This window comes from Bombus affinis, chromosome 5 (genome assembly GCF_024516045.1).
Source record: "Bombus affinis isolate iyBomAffi1 chromosome 5, iyBomAffi1.2, whole genome shotgun sequence".
Classification (NCBI taxonomy): Eukaryota; Metazoa; Arthropoda; class Insecta; order Hymenoptera; family Apidae; genus Bombus; species Bombus affinis.
In genome coordinates, this window is record NC_066348.1 from 8,302,118 (window position 1) to 8,324,897 (window position 22,780).

General features: G+C 37.1%; 1 protein-coding gene across 11 annotated transcripts in view; it reads left to right on the forward strand.

Moving 5' to 3' along the window:
* LOC126916483 (uncharacterized) overlaps nucleotides 1-22,780 on the forward strand; it is a 274,193-nt gene that overhangs the window by 182,372 nt on the left and 69,041 nt on the right. The window contains exon 3 of one of the 11 annotated variants that reach the window (XM_050722318.1): nucleotides 8,762-8,837. The exons of the other annotated variants lie outside the window; for them this stretch is intronic. Coding sequence (XP_050578275.1) covers nucleotides 8,762-8,837 — 76 coding nt within the window. The remainder of the gene's footprint in view (nucleotides 1-8,761; nucleotides 8,838-22,780) is intronic. 11 annotated transcript variants of the gene reach the window in all.

Consider the following 22,780-nt stretch of genomic DNA (forward strand, 5'->3'; position numbering starts at 1 on the left):
TGACCAACTTTCCCTTTTCATATCGAATTACTTGGAATCGAAACCACTTCATTCGGTTTCGTTCTTCTTTTTACGAATTTCCTTATTTTCTCCTAATTGTGAAACTTTAATTTCGAGGCCAAAGTTTAACGATAGGGAATTATAAACGCGAAGAGCAACGTTCGTGGGCGAACTCTCTCGTTTAATTTCGATTCGAGTCGATACTATATCGTTGCTTTTCGTATTTTCTCCTTCGGTATCGGGTCGCTTAGAATCGGAATCATCTTATTTCGTTTTGTTTATTATGAATTTTTTCATTTTCCGAAATTGCCAAACTTCCATTTCCAATGGTTCAAGTTTAATGATCACATTGGCAGCTATCGACGAAAGGAGAAAAATTAGAAGAGGTCGATTGGAAGAACGTGGCTCTGGAACTTGAAGCGCCATCGAGGTTATTGAATCGAAGGGAGAATCCTTAGAGATGAAACAAGTTTCCTCGTTCATCGAGTTTCAGCTTTTCTAACATTGGCTGGTGAATTAGGATGTGTGATTCGATGGAAATTGATCTCTCCGATCTCTTTTGTTCAATTTAAACATAAATATTCATCGTATTAAACTTCCTGAAAATTTGATTTCCTATTAACTCGAAACGATCATCTTCGGACATTCGTCTTTTATATTTCTATTATTCGATTATGATTGATCGAAGTTCGATCCGACTTGTATCTCTGCTCGCTTTCAAGACAAATATTCTTAATATCATCTTTTTATTCCATTTAACACAATTCCGTTAATCGACGTCTTCGTCGTGTCTTGGAAATATAATTTCTCCTTGGGAATTTGTAATTTCCTTTGACATTCGATTCTCGAGAAATCATTTCGCTGTGTATCCTCTTCGAAATTTTTATTATAAAAAATGATTATTCCATTTAACATAATCCAGTTAAGCAACGTTTACGTCGCGTCTTGGAAATATAATTTCTCGTTGGGAATTTGTAATTTCCTTTGCCATTCGATTCTCGAGAAATCATTTCGCTGTGTATTCAAAATTAACGTTCGGTGCATTAGCGTTAATTTATATGAAACAGATACTGTGGAAGGAAAGATTTCTAAGGAGTTTCGCTTAGTTTAGAGAACGGAAAATGTTAAATGATCGTAAGTAAGATAATCGAAGAACATTCTCGAGGTCTAAAAGGAAAACGATAGAAAGCGCTGCATCGCGTTTAAAAACCGCATCCCGCGAGCGAGCATCCGCGATTAGAAGCGAACTTTCACGCGTCCGGATATTTTCTCCGCATTTCGCGACCAGCCTGGTCGTCAACCCCGACACGTCTTTCCTAAACATTGCAAATAAAAAAATACAGAAGATTAAAAACAAAAATACGAGATCAACTTGATAAATAAATCAAACGAATGATTCGTCGCACGCAGATGAAATATCAAACGATCTTCTTCTTCATTTAAATTCCCTAAATGCACCCCCTTTCTATTAGAACGAAATCATTCAACCAAAGACTATCTCGTTACATTTTTACGTCCGTAACAAGAAAATCGAACGTGAGAATTTAAAACAACTAAAAGTTAATTCACCGAGCTCGTCACAATTTAACACGCCCTCTTTCACAGTTTAATTGTATTTCAATCAAATTCTCTAAATGCATCCCCTTTCTATTAGAACGAAATTATTCAACCAAAGACTATCTCCTTACATTTTTACGTCCACGACAAGAAAATCGAACGTGAGGTTTAATGCGAGGATTTAAAGCAACTAAAAGTTAATTCGCCGAGCTCGTCACAATTTAACACGCCCTCTTTCATAGTTTAATTGTATTTCAATCAAATTCCCTAAATGCACCCCCTTTCTATTAGAATGAAATCACTCAACCAAAGACTATCTTGTTACATTTTTACGTCCGCGACAAGAAAATCGAACGTGAGGATTTCAAACAACTAAAAGTTAATTCGCCGAGCTCGTCACAATTTAACACGCCCTCTTTCATGGTTTAATTGTATTTCAATCGTTTATTTATCTGTATCTGAATTTTATTTAAAATATCCTTTCATCGACCTAACGCGTTTCGCATATCGAAATATTAAACCAGTCCCCGTAGAAACTTGCGTCAGTAAAAATTCCTTCGCAGATACCACTTTACAATTACTACGAAATTAAAATCAGCGACCTAGCAATCTGGAACTTAATTAATCGAAACAGAAATTCGATCTGGATGCAGATCTCGAAGGGGTTCGCGAAGGAGTAGAAGCTTGTAAGTAAGTGTGCCTCGCGATGTCGGTTCAATTAAAGGGGACGATAAACAAGTCCGCGGGCATACAATGTGAAAGGAAGCATCCGCGAAGTTTCTCTCCGGCCTTAATAACCAGGATAATTGGAAATTAAGGACGCCGGCTTATCGAGCGGAGCGCAGCCGTGGCCCGAGTGCCTCGCCACGTTGATAAACTATTCCCCAATTAAGTAACCTCAACGATGATAAAAGCCTCTTACAGGGGAGTCTTTCCCTCGATTCGCTTCGAACGACTTCAACTACTGAAAAGTTGTTGCCAGAGTACCATTTCGCTGACGAAACAGATGAAAATAGTCGTCGGCCCTTTCGACTAATTTCAGACACTTTAATACCAAATTTATGTACTTGGAAATTTTAGGATAATTAATATCCGATGAATTTTCAAGTCGTAGAAGCGGATAGAGTACACGTGGTATCGTAAAAATATGTAAAATGTCCAAATAATTGCACGCCAGGCCAAATATTAATATTTGACATACAACGTCAAGGCTTGCTTACAATTTAATTTACACGTCGACTTATCGGCATAAATCGACGTAGATTCACATACGACCGAAGAATTTCATCTTCGTTGCGCCTTAATGGCAAATCAATGGGTTCGCGAGGAAAGATGTTTACACAACTGTTGGATCTTTCAAGAGGAACTTTGAATTATCCTATTAACTTTAAACTATTTCGATGAACCTCCAAATAATCTACACTTCAGATCGCACGATCACGCGTAATCTTAACCAAACAGAACCAAAGCAGAGTTGAATTTATCGACGTAAAACCACACGACTGTTATCTCGAGTTGTATTTGGAGATCAATAGAACTACGAGGAAAACCGTCTACGTGAAATAACAGTCTTTCAATCTTGAAAAAAAGAAACTTAAACCATTTTACGGTCATGTGCGCACCGATTTTATCCAAATCAACCGCTTTTCGATAAACCTTCAATATCAAACAGCTCGATATCGTACTATCCCGCACCACCTTAACCAAACTCCACCGAGCATCGATTTATCGATAGAAATTCCCGATACTCTTATCTTCGTGGTATCTAGAAATCAATAGAAACAGGAGAAAGATCGTCTGTATGAAGTAACAAGATTCTCCAATCTCTTAAAGAACTTTCAACTATTCCGTACGATACGCGTGTCTGTGTGTGAGTCAATAGCGCGCGAACGAAATAAAATGAAACAAAAGTGAAATAAATGAAAATTCAAACGAAAGAAAAATTCACGCGCGACCTTACAAACTTAAAGAAAACCACGCGAAACTTCAAACTTATCGATGCAAAATCCCAATACTCTTATCAACATTGTACTCAACCGCCTCGATAACGCGACCGTTGGTTTCCTCGCTCGAGGAAGTTAACACCGTTGTTTATGCACATCGCCAACGCGACTGTTGCGCTCACTTTCTCTCTCTCTCTCTCTCTCTCTCTCTCTTGTACACTCTCTTAGACACACTCAGACACGTAAACGGATACATGCGCGACACGAGGTCAACGGCACGTTGGAAAACAACCGACAGTACAGTATTGCACACGCGTTGCATACTACTGCACACATCTCTCTACGTTACGCGTATTACACGTACTATACATATACAGTGTGCATATAGTGTACAGATGTGAGTGTATGTCACGCGGTCGTCCAACACTATCGCAGCGATTTCGATTGCTTTCTTTTTTTTTTTTTTTAACCCCTTGGCACGTGTCCTTTGTTCATTCTGCGCTCTGGGAAATGCATCGAAAGTGTCGGAAGAGTGAGAGGAACAGAGAGAAAGGGGGGAGGGAAAGATTGTTGCAGTCGAGTAGCAAGTCCGTTTTTATTTATGGCGCTGTTTGCTCCGAGTGCCTCTTTATTCGAGCGTTTATCGGAGACCGCTTGTTTTCCCCGGCTTATTTCTCCCTCTGCCGATCATTCGATCGTTTTGCTCGTTTAGAACGTACCGTGCAATTGCCTGGGATTTGTTCGCTACGTTTCTGCAACGGAGAGAGAAGATTCGCTTGATGCAGCGTCTTCTAATATGATTTCTTAGGGGTACGAGTTGCTGGTTAGTTTTAGGCAAACTTGACGGAGCATTTACGAGATGAGTCGGTGTACGATGCATTTAACTGTTGATATCTCGAGTAGAATCGTCGATGGATTTTCGCGTTGTTTTTTATATTGATCTTACTACGGATTTTTTTATGTCTCATTTTACGACTCGCCTTTGTTTCAACGTTAGTATCGAGAGAAACAGGACCCTTGGCGTTTTAAGGGGATCGTTTGATGTACGGTTGCACGATTAGGTAACGAGTCTCTTTATATTTGCCTCGAATTGGAGAAATTTTGCTGCGACGGAAACATACGAGGAATAGATTCGGACGAAAATGATAACCAAAAGACGGCAGGTTCATAGGTTATATATCTATACAAATGTATAGAAAATGTGAGAAAGATAAGACGCTTATCAACGCTCGGCTCAAAATCGCTGTACGTAGACAGTTGGACATTGTACTTCTTTTACGACACAGCCATAGGAAAAGATTTTTGGAAATACATATCCTAAAAGAATAAAAGGGAATTTTACCTTAAAGGGATAAAATTTTGTTTAAAGAATATCAAAACCTCTCGACGAGTTGCTAATGTTGGAGACACGAAATTCGCTGTACGAACTTCTCATTAAAAATAAACAAACACGATTGTTCCAGCAAATTTCTGAAAATGAAAAAACAGGATGAAAAGCAGAATATATATTTTTTTTCTTTTTTTGTCAAAGGGCAAACACGTGAAATTCGCAAACAAACTCTTCGTTAAAACTAAATAGACACGTGTCCCAGGGTTTTTTGAAGTTCGACTCTTGAATGGCATTCAAACAAAGGATAATAAACATAGATCGGCATAAAAACTAATGCTGCGCTGGCGAAGCAGCCAAGTGTTGTAGAAAAACTCAATAATGTATACATAGCTAATTTGATTAAACTCCTCTGTTATAGACTTTCTAACTGTAAACTGCCACTAACATGCCCAACTTACTTATTCCTGTATAATTCGCTCTATAAATTGACTTAACGATCGAGTAGTTAAATTTTCTTCAAGAAACAAACCGGATCCGAACGAAATGCTATGACGTTGTAGGAAAAGCTACAACATTTGAAAACAGAGACGAGATAATTTGAAGTTGAACAAAAATGCCAATCATTCTCGTACTCCGGCAGAACGTGCCAATTTGTCTAAAGAGAGCAGAAAATCTAGAAAAATGTAGAAAACTATCTGCTTCTCACGAGCAGCACGCATAAACTCCCACTCACTGGCAGCAAAGAAATAACGATCTTGTTTATTTACATCCTCCTCGGCGATCCGTGCTGGTAGATTCGCAAAAAGAGCATTAGGTGAGTAAGAGTAGGCGGAACGCCGGCTGATGAAAGGGGAAATTGGTGGGGACAGGGAGAAAGAGAAAGAGATTTCCACGGAGGAAGAGGAAGGGAAAGAGAGAAGTAGAATTTTTCCCGGACGGTGAAACTGTCCTACGATCGACTTTCCGTGCGACGACCCGCGGTGCAGCGATAGAGTCGAACATCTCCCGAAACGACATCGATCATTCCTTATCGATAAAAGATATGGACGAATGTTTATGCATTTATGAGAAATTCGAAGATGCAAGGACGCGCACAATGTACATAATATCCATAATACAATGAATAGAATATAATATACATGTATATCATATACATTTACATGATATACATTTTGTACATAATATACAAAAGTATGAAAGATATCGAAAGTAGAGTACTCGTTATGGCAATTGGGGAGCGAAAAAAGCCTTTGCCCAGACTTGCTTTCTTTAATCTCATGTACTAAAGACTCGTAGGTTACTTTCATCGGAAATCGATCCATTTAACGTGGGCCATTTAACTGTACTCTAAATTGTCTAAATTTATAGTTTTAATTTTCTTTTCTGTTTTTCTGTCTTTTAACTTTTCCTGATGTTTGCAGATAGCTTTTGACATTATTATTTCATTGCACCTTCTATTTTTAGTTTCATCGAAGATCGATGAGAAACGTTAAGATCTTCGAGAGAAATTTAAAGATCTTCTCGAAGAATTTTTAGTAGCTCACACTGACTAACTGGTACACTGAAATTTTTGTGTAGTCAATTTCCTCACCCAAACTACCTGATTTATATCCTTTTGTTCGTACGAAGATAAACGGGAAAAGCGTTCAGCTTGAAAAGAATGTTCAAATTGCTCCGCAGTTTAATAACTGTAGATTAATTGTTGCTATGTAATTGGAATCGAGAAAATTGAATATGTGAGATTCGAATAATAATAATTGTAATAAATAATTAATTGTCGAATGTTCCAAGGAGAACTTTCAATGACTACAAGAATTCAGAATGGAATACGAAGGTTTCTGATGGAGAGAAAGAGCAACTAGTAACGAGTATCAAGCATTTTTCGTACGCGATCGAAAGCTAGTAGAATAAAACTACGGAAAACGCGACGGCCATCAAAGGTTGCACTCCTTAAAGTATTATACGGAAAAATAATACGAAACCACATAATTGGCACGATCGCAAAGACGCTTTTAATCGTTCGACAAACATATATTTACACTCTTATTGCCTCAATTACAAATTTTATTCTGCTTTCTTCCTTTTCTATTTGATTCTAGTCTATTTAACTATAACCACGTAAAACTCCGAGACGAAGCTAATTTCGTAAAAGAAATCCATTTACGGGAAACAATGTTAGAAATTGCGAATCAGGCAAGTGTAACAACGATCGTTCGACGAAATAAATTAAGAAAGAATAGAAATAGGAAGAAATGTTTCATTTGAAAACAAGTAAACCACTGAAATAGGATATTAATAACGTAACAGCATAGAAGTCGAATCGTCCTAAATCTAACAAATTCTGAATATAAATTCTGCATACTAATTAAAATTGTAAACATTTTTATTTTATAATTCCTTAGTGATAAATACAAGATTTGAGAAGAATTTTCTATAGAAATTTCTCGTTATATTTGCCAAGTTTCGAGCGTTGGTTTTCTATGAAAACTGAAACAGCCTGTAAACTACAGGTCAGTTTTCACGGTGATCTTTGCCCACAATCTATCACGATGACGATGATGAAGCTACTCGAACGCGTTGCGATTTTAATGGCCGCTCGTTGTCGGGCATAACTAATGCCTTTCGTTTCTGTTTTTCTCTGTTACTTTACATTATGAATCTTCGACGCCTCGCCGATCACCTCGAAGCAGTATTCTTTTTTCATCTCTCTCTCTTCCATCGTTATGCTCCGTTTCTGCGTAAAGGGTATATTAGGAAACGAAATATAGATCAGTGAAAAATCCTTCGATCATCCACTAGGAGCCAGTTGTCATTTAAAGTAACTTTCATTGCTTCGAGCCAGAAATCCTTTAAATTTTTTCTTATCGATTGAATTTTACTATTTGGTTTAATTTTTATATTTTTATATACTATGTTGCATCGATTGTGTTTGCTGCGTTAATTTCCTGTATTCATTTTGTAATTCACTTTTTCTAATAACTATCCTTATATCTTTCATTTTGTATCTTATATGTAGTTTTGAAACTATACATTTTCTTATAGATGATAATTTCAGTTTTTAAACTTTTATATTGGGTTGGCAACTAAGCGATTGCGGATTTTGTCAATACCACCTAATGACAAAATCCGCAATCACTTAGTTGCCAACGCAATATATGTATATATAAACTCATTTCTTTAGAATTTAATGGATCATTAAAAAATGTAGTATCTTATGTTAGCTAAAACCTACTAAATTATTGAATTATACCATTATCGTGAATTTCATAAATTATATCGTAGAATTTATTAGATTGGACAAAAATACTAATTTTAGAAACGTTTCACTTTAGATATAAATTATACATTTTTCAATGAACATATATATATATATATATATATCGATTTAGATCATTTAGATCATGAAAATTCTAACGACTTTTACAATTTCGTGCTCTGATTCTGTCTAAAGGGAGGTATATAAATTTTCAAGTAAATCATGTAGCCATCCGCTACGAAACCATCGACATTTCCGATATTCCCTTTCATCGTTTCATTATTTTTTAAATCATTCAAAAGGTAGACGATGGGTTTTAAAACGAATCGTAATATCAGTAAAATATTACGCGAAATTAAATTTTAGATCATTTCATATTGTTATGAAAACATTTTTAACTGCATTTGATTGAAGTCACCATTTACTCTTCTTTTTTAAACTCATCCAGTGTATTCGAGTGCCGACGAATCAATCGGAAAATATCAAGAAAGAGAAGAAAAAAGAGAATGAGTTTTATATTGTTGGCGTTCTCGTTATTTTTAGCTTTTATCGTGCCGAGTTTTATTTGCGTTTACAGTATTTCTCGTGTAGAATCAAGCCAGCCGCCAACTTTGAACTTGAAACACTTACACAACGTTTGCATTTTTCTGATTTTCCTTTCTTTTTCTGTTACAGGTAAGAATATACAAATCCGTACGAATTCTACCCTTCAACCCCGAACGATTTTCATATTCTCCGTCATTTTGGGCAGGTAACACTTTTATAATTCTTGTTCATTGATTGCAACAGTTTTCACATATTTTAGTATCGAAAATATTCCTCCTATGTCGTAGACTACAAAGTTAAACTAAGTTTATTTTATATATGTCTTCGTGATGCCATCTAAAATATTCTCTATGGAAATTTCTCCCATGGGGATAAATCAAAATTTGTTTAAATTGACACGCGTTGGAATTATTCATTTGCATAGTCTACTGCGATTATTTACGTTTAAGTTCTTCGGTTCCAAAGTTCACGTCACCGTTCTAAACATTGACTCAATGCTAATTTACACATGTGTTAGAAAAGATATTAAAAAATTTCATCGACACTGTTACGAGGCTCGACTGTTATAATCGCATAAACTTTAAAACAAAATCGTACGTTTTAATAAAAAAATATTACGTAGTGTTAAACATGCATTTAATAATATAGAGCACAACAGCAATGATAATAATATATTCATAAATCTATAAGCGTTCAACTGTAATACTTTCGTTTTAGAGACTCAAACAATCCATCTGGATTGCAATTAAATTAGAATTATTTACTGCATAATTACAATAGCGATCTCTTTTGTCATTGGACGATAGACGATGAAAATCGTCGTTTCCCCGACGCATGACGTTCGACGAACGACCTTTAGACCGAGACGTCTACGTGGTGGTTTTATCGCCGAGTTGTTGCGTCTCGTCTTCGCGAAAGAGGAACGACAACGAGTCTTGTCTCGGTGACAGACCCTCGTAAAATCTTTACCAGCGAATTAAACCAGACACCCCTTTCCTCTCGTCGGGGCAAGAATTGAAATCCATCCGTGTCGGCGAATTGGCCCTTGTCAGCCGTGTTCGAGGTCTGAGAACGTCGTTGACGGCGACCAAGGACGCATGGGACATTCTAAGGGTGTTTCTAAGGGTGAATGAAGATCGAGAGGGTGTGGATTAGGTCGGTTTGAAAAGTGATTAAGGTAGACAGGTGTTTTTAGAGCTGTTTAATCGAATGTAACATCTTACAAAGATAGTTAAACAGTATACTTGCGCGGAAAAGAAGGGACGATAATTTTTTGTAATTCGAGTGTTGTTTGTGGGAAGATTTATTTTAGCATGGGACGTAATAATGGGAAATTTTGATAATTTACATGCGAAAAATACAGGGAATTAATGACTAAATTTAAGAGACCTCGTTAGCTATATTCAGAGAGGAATTATTCGCGGCCATTGATTTACAATGATAAAAGAAAAGATTTACGGGCTCCATTAGAAGGAATTTTCTAAATGCGTATGGTATTAATATTCCTATAAAATATCCTACTTTCATGAACTTTTTAAATCCATTTATCGACTGTGCGAGTATCTTCGACACAACTAACTTTACGCTTTTCGACCAACGTTCCTCGATTTCATCATCAAACTCCACATCGTCTAGGGAGATCTTTTCCTTCAAAAGCGAGCAACTCGCTACAGAATCTAGAAACCATTTTACCTATCTGTATTCTCCATCTATTGAGTTCTACCAGCTGCCGCAACGACTCTCGATCATCTTCATCCCGTCTCCGCTTAAGAATGGGATATTTAAATTTGCTCAGAAGGGAGGTTTAACCGCCATTTAAAAGACAAATTCAGAAGCAGCACAACTCTGTAGAAGAAGAGCCAATCCTGCATTGTCTTGCCGTCTCATGAACTCATCGGAATAATCTACTTGAAAATTGTAAGAGTTTGGTAGGAGACGTAGGGAACGGGCAATCGGTTGGGTTCGAGAAACGGGCGATTGGACAGGCAAACAGGTTTCAAGGGGTTGCAGTGGAAATTTCGATACCCACAGCTGCGTAAATGTGCGCTTATATTTTAAAGTTTAAATCGATACCCTGTTCGGGTGTATGATTTACGATTGACGAAGAAACGATACAGGAAAGTTGACTAGAAGCAATTTAACAAATAAATAGATATTCCCCTGTGGCCGGCGCGTTTCAATTGAAACCTTGGCGAGAAGACAGCGACAGGAAAGGATCGATTCCCTCCCTCTCGGTGATTTTTCTCGTTAGCCGCGTCCGGAAGGGCAGGATGTCCCTCGGATTGTCGGACTATTAGAAGGCAATCGAAGGGGGTGGCGGGGGCAGTTGCGACGCCAGCAAGAGGAACGATGCACGGACCAGCATGCAGCTACCAGCAGCGGAAGAGAAGAAAGTCTCTCCTCTCTGGTTGGACGAAAGAGAGAGAAAGGTATAGGAGAGAATGTGCGCAGAGATATCGAGGGGAGCGAAACGAGCCTCCTCCTCTCTCGCTGGGGTCGTCGAAGACCGAGGGACGGTTGGAGAGGGAGGGAAAAATAAAAGGAGAGTGAGAAGAAGGGAGAAAGAGAGAGGGAGAAATCGAGCGAACAAGGGGGCGCGAGAGGGAGAAAGAGGTAGCGAGAGAGAATTGCCAAGAATATCCGAGGGCCGATGACCCGTGACACACAGTCGTATATATACTTGATATCATCACTCAACGTCCGACTTGCACGCACGCGATTCTCGTGTATGCGTGTTGGTGTGTGTTGCATCGCGTCAAACGCACCGCCGAATATGTAATTTTTAGCGTAGTTTTGTATTATTTTGTTCACGTAGGTGTTTTCAGCAGATTCCTTGGGAAATTTCAAAGAGAATTTAGTATTTCGTTGGATGACGTATGGAGGAGAGGTTGGCTTGTTTTTTCCCTTTTAAGGCAATTTCATTTTACTCTGTTTTAGCTCTTTATCGTATCGCACCGTTTGGAAAGCTTGGAAAGTAGGAAGGTTTAAGAGAAAGTATTTTGTTACGTAACACGTAGAGGGAGAGAGGTTTGCTTCTTTTTTCTTTTCAAAGATTTCCAGTGACTTCACGAAGTCTCTTTCGAGAATCTTTTCATCACATTCGGTAAGGAGATACTTTAGAGTACAATGTTTTTTTTAGACGATATATTGGCATTTGGAGGATGTAAATGGCGTTGTTGTGACTTTCTAATAAGAGAATAATAAAAGAATATTTCTGTATTTACACGATTGCGTGACGACCGGTGTCCTAGTTCTTTTATTAATTGCGAAATGTATGATCCTGTGTGGCTCTGAATTTGGAATTTTTCTTCCATAAGCGAGAGCCTATTCTCTTCAAAGTAAATTGAAACACTGAATTTCGTTTAAAAATAAAATATACGAATAACATTACCATCGACAAGATGAAACCAATGTAAATGCGAGTAATACGCAAGAATAACGCAATAGTCTACAAAATGTGTTTCAACTGTAGTTCTCTGAGTATGGAGAGCAGAATCGTGTTCGTATAAAATCGCATAACAAGTAGAATTTGCAGTACATGGTCAGCCAGCGTTCAGACTATCCTCGGTACTACGCTTTCTACTTCTTTTCTTCGTGTTACTCTCGGTTACACGGCGCATTTTGAATCATCTTTAAAAATGTGGTATACAGCTCTTGATAATTTATGTAGAGTATGAAGCGCTGAATGACCAACTCACCGTCAACCTTGACTCACTGAGAATTCGGTCATAAGACAAATGATCTTGACGATGCGACGATAAAATTATTCACGACTGCTTTCATTGCTAAGGTCGAAACCTTCTCTCCATTTAAGTATAATTCTACAAAACATATGTACGATATAGAGGGAGAAGAATGAATTGTTGAGAAATTGCAACTGTCGTACTTAATTTATTATTGTGTCTAGAAGAACTCGTAATTTATTAACGGTAAGTATAATAAATACATCACTTTTGTAAATAATCGGTGTTCGTATTTTCGCTGGATTTCAATAACGCAGACAATTATTCCGATAATTTTAGCGATAAAGTTACAATTAAAGTTACGTGCTTTGATACGTGTTGTAAACACAAGCTAGGGTTATCAAAGTAACGTTGTCACAGCGAGACGATTGCGTAGTTGGTTAAATGGACGTTCTATAATCTGATTTCCATTCGTTTCTCTTTTCGCCACAATAATTTTTTCTGCAGTAACTTATCAACTAATAATATTAATGAATCGACGAATTGTAAATTGTCGTTTGTTTTATCGTAATATTTCGCTGATGATATTAATTCGACTGTATCAGAAGACTCGTGATTTGGATGAGCATTATTTTTCAAAAATTATGTCATCGCCAAAATGATTACGTACGTATGAATCATAACTTCTTTTCCTATCTTAAGTCAACTTGTTGAAAATTTTAACGTTCTCAATTAATTCTATTATTCTTGTAGTTAAACCAAATACGCACGTAATATTTGATACGAATACTCTTCACTGTTTTTCTTTATTTTTCATTGTTTTATTACAAATCTGTTATTTCGTACATACAACATACGTGTGTTATAAGGTCTAAAACAATAAACAGAGTAAAATTTTCCAACAAATATTTAACAAAGCCTGTGTCATAATGGTTATACCTATGATTGGTTTTCCACAATTTTTTCTCTAACTAAGTAGAACAGCGATCAAAAGCAAACCGAACGCTGACTAAAACAAAATGAAAGAATGGTCGACACAACAATTTCTTTATAACAGTATATAATATAATAAATTCGCTATATTGAATCACATGGTATTACAGAAAAGAACGTGTGACAGAAAAATGGTGTTACAGAAAAGAATCGGCGTGAGGGGAAATTTTTCACAAACGAACAGAAAAGAACGAGATCTGTTTTGTCCCACTCGATTCCCGTATCGTTCTCTCGCAAAAGCGATACGCGGGTAGTTATCATCTCGCGAGAGAAGTGGAAAAAACGAGATCACGCCACGGCGAAAAAATACGAGTCTCGCTGTTGCGATTTATTTGCAACGACACTCGTAACTCGAGGCTTCCTTTTTTCTTTTTTTTTTTATCGGGGCTAAGAATACTTGCCAGGCTGCTTTGTTTGATGTGGCTCGCTTTGGGCGGTGATAACGCCGTGTTATCGTCGGCGACGAGTTCAGCGTCGTTGTTATTGTAAAAAGGAAGGGGAGAAAGAAGAATAGTTTCGATCGGGAAAAATAACGTCTCCGGATCCATTATTTCTTTTTTTTTCTTTTTTTGTTCTCTTCGGTTCTTCGATTCTTCTTTTCAATCCCAGAGCTTCCTTCGGTTCCAATGAGATAAAATGAAACATGTTGGGAAATGACTAGAACTTTTGTTATGTACCTGTGATGAGAATAAGAACATTATTTGCTTTCCATTTGGAAGGTTTTCAGAGACTTCTTCTTCCTTCGGTTCTTCAGATATTCCGCCGACTTTCTTCAATTCTAACTAGACGAAATACGTCGAGAGATAATTGAAAATTGTTATTAAATGCTTACGACGCGAAGAAGATTCTTTCAAGCTTTGGTAGCTCTCGAAGCTTCCTTCTTTTCCTTCCTTCAATTTTTCAGACTTTCTTCAGTTCTAACAGGTTGAAGAATGTTCGAATACAATGAACAGTTTTACTAAACATCACACTTACAATGCAGAGAAAGTTATCTTTGTTTTACTATTGCAAGATTTCGGAACACGTTTTTAACTTGTAGCGCAAATAACGTGCAATAATACATAAGATATCCTCTTAGTATAACACTCGTCATTTCGACAATATATAAATAATATATACATTTATTTATTGTAATATACATTTCGTGAAATATATAAACCTATGGTTCAATTCCACATTTTCTATCTATAGAAGTACGAACATGAGCGATCTGATTATACGAACGCTCTGCGGCGTCTTCGATCTTCCTAAATGAACAAATATCGCTGCACGTCGCGCGTCAAAAATACACCTGATCGATCCTTTTCAGTTCTTCCACCACCATATAAACGTGTGTACTATCGCGTCAGCCTGCTACCCACTGACACATGCATCAAGAACGTCGTCATCGCTCGACTTTTTCCCGATACAGTGAACGATCGTTTCATCTAGCCGTGAGATGGGAACAATCGTGGACACCCACTAGCTGGGAAAATCGTGGAATGCCAGATCGACGGGCGTCAAACGTGACGCCATTGACAAACGCGGAATAACTGCGCTGTGATATGGTAATATGGTGTTGCGACAGAAAACGGCTACGTCAGATCGAAGGGGCACCCGATTTGTCCATGGGGAACGGGCCGCTGTCTTTTCACCCGCCATCGGGAAATTTGATTTTTGCATAAACACGTGGGTTCCCGGCAGCGTGGGCGATCAAAGTGGGCAGCACGGTTACGGTGTTCGATGATGCGTCATCCTTTGCTATGGTCCGACGCGCGATCCCCTTTCCAATGGTACCGGGGCCCATTCGCCGAGGAATTTGTAATTTATTTTTCGTTTTTGCGAGAATCAATGAATATTCTAGGAATATTTATTTCTACTTGTTTTGTCATATACATATATATATTTATTTGTTTATGTCTTCTTTTTTCATATTTTTTCATACGTGTACATCTTCGTCCTTTGTCTTTCATTATTCGTAAATAAGCAGTGGTTATATCTCGTTGTTATAGTTAGAGTTTTATAAATTGGAGATCACAGATGAAGGATACGATGAATCATATTTTCTGTGATTTGTAGAAGAGCGATTGGATATTTTATCAGCCAATGCCACGTTGATGTACGTGTTCCTATTTGATTTTGTCTTCGTTCATTTTTGAGAGAATCTGTGAATTTGAGGAATATTTCGCTGTACTTGTTTTTATCATATATATAATACGATTTAATAATATCGCAATGTTATTACTTTTACACTGTACGCAACACTAGTTACAATTTTTCGGTCTTTCAAGTAACACTGAATACTAACAAAACGTCTGTCAGTCCTGTTCGTTTGTATTAAATCTTTTATTATGTATTTTCACGTATCTTATAAAGTATATTAACTGTGACTATTAATTTCTCGATGAAAATGATGCGCTGCTATAAAATAACCTCTCACCCGTAATGACCTTTAAGGGTCGATTCACAACGTCGATCCCTTCAACATCCACAATAACTCGTATAAATACTATTTTTTTTTTTTTTTTTTCGATAGCCATAGAAACTTTTCCAAAAAGGAAAAAATAAGAAATAAAAGATCATCTCATTTATATAAATTTGTGCATTGTTGCTTGCAAACTGTTACTAAGCAAATAAGAAAATATTCTCGTTTACGAAACTGACGAAGTTTTGCGCAAAAGCGTGGCAACGTGGAATATTCGAAGGGAAATTTCGCGGGCGATTTCTCCGCGAGGAGTGCGTCGTCTCCCATTGTTCCTGGCAACTCGTTAACGCTCTCGCCTTACAGATTCAGTTCACGGGCTGTAAACGTAAATCCCGGTCAGCTGTATTATTGGGTCATTATTCCGGGTAAACCGTGGGGAAGCACGCGCGCAAAAAAAAAAACGAGGAAGAAGAAAAACGAGGGAGACCCTTCGGGGGCTGGAAAACGAGCTGCAGAAGCGAGAGCGTTCGCGCGAATTCACGCCACCGGATCAATTTTGCTCGAGTAAATCGATTGGAAAAAGAGTGGTGGATTGAGGAAGATTTTTTTTTTAATTTGCAATTTTCTTGTCTCTTCTTGGAAATTACGTTATTCTCGTCTTATTCTGGTGGTTATATTATTTTATTTTATTATATTATTTTGTTAAACCGTATTATTTTGAATCATTTGGTATTTTCAGTCGTAAGTAATGTATTAAGCTTTTTTAATGAGTTTGTTCATGTTGATATTATATTAGGAAATTGAATTACTATATTGACCGGTTTTACGCGTATGTACATAATGAAAGGATTTGGCAAGAAGTAAAATGTTAATGAGATATTAATAAGATAATATATTCTCACCATTAGAAAGTTAACCTTATTAGATAAATTGCGAATATGTAGAATATTGAGAAATTCTGTTGACAAGAAATACTTCTTACTTAACTTTCTCTCCAGATACCTGGATATTGCCAACTACCAATAATTACTTTTTCTCGACAAAGACAATCAACGTTGATATACGCAAGAAATACATAATTCCAACTACAACGATAAAATGTATGTTAAATCGTTCGGTTAATTGCAATCGATTAATTCATCCTTTCTCCTTCGATATGAAATCAACTTCTGGTATCGTCTTAGATATCAAAATTTTCGAAAGATCTTCTACGCGAAATCAATTGGTCAACTGCGGTCGATTAATGTATTGGCAACTAAGTGATTGCGGATTTTGTCAGGACCATCTAATGACAAAATCTGCAATCACTTAGTTGCCAACCCAATACATCAGAAACGTGTGCTTTGAACGTGACGTACGTAACGAACGACACATTTCACACGAGACATTTTTAATCCGTGAAAGTAACTCGTGAAACGAGAAAATTGATGGAATCGCGAGCAAGTGGAGAAAAATTCAACGTGAAAAAAAAGCGTTTGCGTGGAGAGGCCCTTTTCTGGTAGGCATTCCGTTCAGTGTGGCGGAAAACCGGCAGGGAAAGCGAAAGGGAAAGGGTGCGCTCTTCCTAAGGGTAGTACGGGTCCGGTGGTAAGAAGTGAAAGGGAAACGACGTGGCCAGGGACACGTGGACATCCGATTGTTTTCACTTTTCGAGAAGCAAGGGTGGCCGAACTGGGGCAAACGGTTATCGATCCGGAACGAGCACGATCCTCGTTCTATGTAAAATAGAAAATAACGCCACTCTAACGATTTGGAGAATCGCTGAATATTTTCAGAAAAATCATAGAAATTAATCGATGATCGTACAGTGGCTACAGAAAGTATTTATTTTTCAATGAAACGTTTCTTTTCCACAGGCTTTCTTTTAATTTATTTATTTAGAATCGCATTCACCTCTGAAGGCTATTAATCACGTCAGTTGTATGCAAGTGTATTTCATAGAAAAATGAATATTTTAAATAAACATTGCGTTAGATTGGTACGCTATTGTTTGGTCACAAATATTTACCATATTCACATTGTATTAGTGAGCATGTTTATGTACGTACCAGCTACCCGCACGCAGTTTCACCCGCACAATATTTGAACTTACGTTCGGTAGCCTCTGTTTGAACAGACTTTAGTAGCTGAATTTGGAAAAACGTTCAAACATGCGTTTGTTCATTTTTAATGAATTTATTTTATAGACGTACAATATGTTTTCTGTTTATTATTGATGGAATATGTCGTGTGCGTATTTGTAAAACTTCAAGAGAGCAATCTTCCAACATGAAATCACTTTTAGAAATCTGAGAAACCTTCAGCTTCTTTCACATTGCTCCCTGTAAAGTTTCAAAAACTTCGATCTTGGCAAACTGAAAGTCCCTTTTAGGAAATTTCAAGAATCTTCAAACGAAAGACGATTCTTTCACATGCGGCGCTTTCAGACGTCCAGAGTTACAATTTGCAAACGGAAAAATTAGGGGAAAGAATTTTCCATCTTTTCGAGTCACGACAAATTTATATTCGCAGGAATTATAACTTTGTCAAACTTGGAAACTACCGGGAAATTCTTTTTTCTCCTATTGTTTTATCCGAGTGTCGAGTATTGAAAAGTTTTGTAACAGTACAATTGTCCTGCACGTTTCAGGATCTGCCACAGAAACTTCGATCAACCCCTATTCAAGGGTTGGACCATTGTAACACAGGAGTTTGTATCATTTATCCATTCGTTTTTGGACTCGTTTATATTTTTTGAAAATGTCTATACATAGATGTATTATCAGTTTATTTTTATTAAGTCTTTGTCAATGATTTAAACGAATTATTGTTACCACACACGACATTCTTCGACTCGTTCGAACTAATCTTCTTATTCTCTCCTTTTTCCCATTTTTCTTAACTGATATTATTCATTCACTTGATTCGATTCTTCTTCTTTTCATTTTATTTTATTCTATACATATATTATTTCGTTGTTATCCTATTTTATCTTAGTTTATGACCATCACTATGTTTTCACTTTCTGTCCACATTATTTGTCTATAACAAACGGTATATATATACCGTTGAAGGGACCAAATAGAATTTCGATTAAAAATTTTAATACTTTGCCTTTTTTATTTCATTTCCTTTTAGTTCACATGCATCGATATTTTTCTATCTATCTAAGTAAAAAGTCTAACGTATCTCAACTGTGTGTCAAAATGACAAACTAGCAAGTAATAACACTAACTAACAACGCAGAATCTGTATTTGACTAAAATCAGTGAACAAAATTTCAGTTAAAAACTTCGAGTCCGGGACATTAAAATTGCTTTCCTCTTTTCCCAAAATTTTTTTCTACTACAATTCCTAAACTTCCAAGAGGCAAAGACATTTACTCTCGTGCTTTTTCTCCTGGATGGAGAAGCATCAATATATACAGGGTGTGACCAAATAACGCGTTCAAGTGATTCTCCGTGACAAAGTAAGAAGAATGCACACAATTTTTCCATGTGACGCTTCGTTTTCGAGAAAATCCATTTAGAGCATTCATCGAGCATATCTGAACATGACAAATTCTACATTGAACAGGAGCAAGCAGTCGACGGGACATTACTCTACGTGTGAAAATAAGTCGAGAATGTAGAATTGAATTTGTCCGGGAGACTCTTTGTTTCCCAGAAAAATATATTTGAAAATTTATCACACGCGTGCACCAGACCAACCTCTGACCAAACTTTATTTTCTGGAAAATACCGCTTCGAAGGAGAAAACTCTTCTTCGCATCTTGAACTTATTTTTCCATGTAGAATAACCTTCTATCGATTGTTCATTCGTTTGAGTATACTCGACCTCAAGTTTAAAAGTGTACTTGATAAATTTTCAAACTCGATCTTCTCAAAAAACGAAGCGTCATACAAACAAATTTCATTCCATAGCTTCCCCTCTGTATCTTTCCACAACGCATCACCTCAAGCCCGTTTAACACTAGAACTGCCACACCAGTCAAATTGTCTGGTTTTACAATTTTTATTTTAAAATTTCTACTTTATGTTATATCTCTTCCCACACTGATGTAATGACTCGCAACGATAACTAAAAGAATAATTTTGTATCAAGATTACTTATAGCAACACCAGTGAAAATGACTGGTACTTGTCAAAGTGCAAAAGGGTCCTGCAATCTGTTTATCGAATCCCAATTAACCAGTTTCCTCGTTTTCTACAACTTGCCACACGTTTTTCAAATTTTTACTGCGTATCGTTCGATATGATGATATCAGATATCAGGAAAATTCCAGATCGATCGCTAGATCCCAACACTAGAAATACCACAGCAATCAAAATGACTGGTTCTACAATTTTATAAATTTGTCAAGCCTCGTTTAGGCATACCAAAAATGTAACATGGAATTCCTTCCGTAAGAAAGTAATAAATCAATAAATGTAAAAATATTGTATTATTGCGTACTTTTTAAAGACCAGTCATTTTGACTGGTTTTGGTAGAAATAGCTTCGTGTTAATTATCGGTAGTTCTAGTGTTAAACGTGTTCTTCGGCCGCACCCTGTACACAGGATCTCGCGACACCGTGTATAAGGCAAGAAGCCGAGAGAACAGTCGAGCGTGCTCTCGCAGTCGTGGAACAGTGACCCCCTGGACCAGAGATACAGTTATTGCGTTTACTCTCCTCCGTGCCGGTGCACCTACCAGCCAGGAACACACAGACACACGCGTGCACTCGTCGCACCCAGACCTCCGTGCGTTGCACCGCCGCTGACTAGCGATGGGTGCACAGTGCACACGATTCTCCCGCGTAGAACTTTTCGACGCGATCGGCAGATGTCTGAAGCCGGTCGCATAGCTTCAGTCGCCGTGAATCGCGCGAATCGTTCAACATTGGAGAACAATTATCACGGAAAATGGAAATATTTTGGAAATTTTTTAGGAAACTCCCAAACTGCAAAGTCTTTCTTAATGAGAGAATTTTTGGAATATATTTTTGAAATTTTTTTTTACAAATTTCTTTTCGACGACTTGGAGATTTTTGTTTCTTTTGTTTCTTTTGTTTTTTTTTTTTTTGTGAAAGTTTGGGAGATCGCGTTTTAGAGATTTTATGGAATTTCTCTCTTGGGAGTTAGACATTTTCGTTGCATCAAAATTCCTGTTAAATCTGAATTGTTCAGGGAAATAGGAAAAGTGAAATTTCCATTGTTTTCTTTTTTTTTTTTTTTGGCTTTTTGGAATAAGGGGGATCGCAGAGAGCGGTTGGTTGGTAAAATTAGATTCGATTAGACGTGTTAACCCTCCGTCTGTAACCTTATTTTTATTGACGTCGCCTGCATACTGGGTCGTTTAAATCCATGCAGGCTTTTTTTAGGTCCTTGCGTTTTAAAAAGTCCTCAAAAATTCACTGAATATTCTTCCAAGTTTCCAGAATACCATCCAATACTTTTTACTGGCATTTGTTACTTTGATTCGCCTAAGCGAAGCGGAATTTCCATAAAAATTTGAAGAGAATGAAACATTGCTTAAAATTACTAGTTAAAAAGGATCCAATATGCAGATTGAAGGATAAGTATCGTGCTAAGTGTTGAAGGAAAGTTATTAGAATAATTCTAGGCTGTTGAAATAATTCTACTAGGATTGTTAAAATAGATCTTTTAGAATATTTTAAGAAATTAAATAAACGAGATTCGTGATTGTCGTTGATGGCTAGAAAAACTGCTACGATACTTCCATTTTCTCTATCCATTTCCTCTTTTCAATTGTAAAAACTAGAAACAGTTAACATTTTTAAATTCCTCCGCTATTCCATTTTCCCTTTCACATTTTGTATTTCAAACGTCAAATTCTTGACGTCGATTCTCTTTCTTTTATTTCATCCACTTTCTCCGACGTGCGTATTTACATTAAAAAACTACTACCAATCTTCTCTATTGTTCTTTATGTATATGCATATATGTGTGTGTGTGTGTGTGTGCGCATGTATCTTTCCCCAATCGATTCCTTCAATATCACAAAAACAACACGGAACAATATTCAAACAGAAAATTGAAAAACTATCGAAGTTTTTCATTTCGAAGTTCTGTTATCTTCGAAGCGATTCGAGGCTATTGCTAGTTGTACGCGAGTCGATCTCGATCGCCTAGTCGCGATCGCGAGGAAAATCGCGAAGGAAACACTGTGTGTGCGTATATCGCGGAGTCGTTGGCGAAAAATTACGACGCTTTGTTTCGCGCGTCCCTGTTTTTCTCCTCTGTGCGCCAGAAACGCTTCTTTTTTATCTTTCTTTCGCTCGAACACGTTGTACCCGATTTTTTCCTCTTTGTGGTCTTTTTAACTGGACATGCCTCGTTTCTCACGGACCTTTTTCCTCCTTTCCTTTTTATTTTGCAAATTGCATTGCATTCTTAAACAAATAAAACACGAATCCAGATTGACTGGAAATTGGTCCACCTCTGTGTGTATGTATACATGAACATTTAAGATTATTGCAAATTTATTATATTTATTATATATATAATTTATTATTACACGGCGAATTTTTATGCATTTACGGGCAATTTGAAAATGCAAAATTACATAGCACGTAATATGAAAATACTCGCAGTATAGTGCTTTCTGTAATGCTTGATACGTTAAAACAATTTTCTACTTAGCTTCTGTTTTTGCAATTATATTCTCGAAAACACGAATTTGCATAAAATCTCAGACTTCTTGCTACATTATGACCGTAACTTAAATATAGCTTATTATACCGTGAAGAGGGAATAAGAGAAAACCGTTTTGAAGAAAAGTCGTTTCCCGTGAACAAGGCGCAAGAAAAATTGTTTTCGTTAAAATGAAAACTTGCAGTCACGAATGCGGATTAATTAAGAGAATATTTTTTCTACGGCGTTCGGTTCTCGATTCTCGTGCAGATCGTCGATGACTCATTTAACGGGAGAAAAAGCAGAGAATCGCAACGCTACAAAGTGACCCGCTTTACAGTTTTATTTCGAGCTTGTCGAATTTAGAAACAATCCTGTATGCCTCGGTCTCTCGATTAACGCCGGTGACGCGACCAAACGTATCTCTTTGTCCTGGGTAAACGAATCGATACG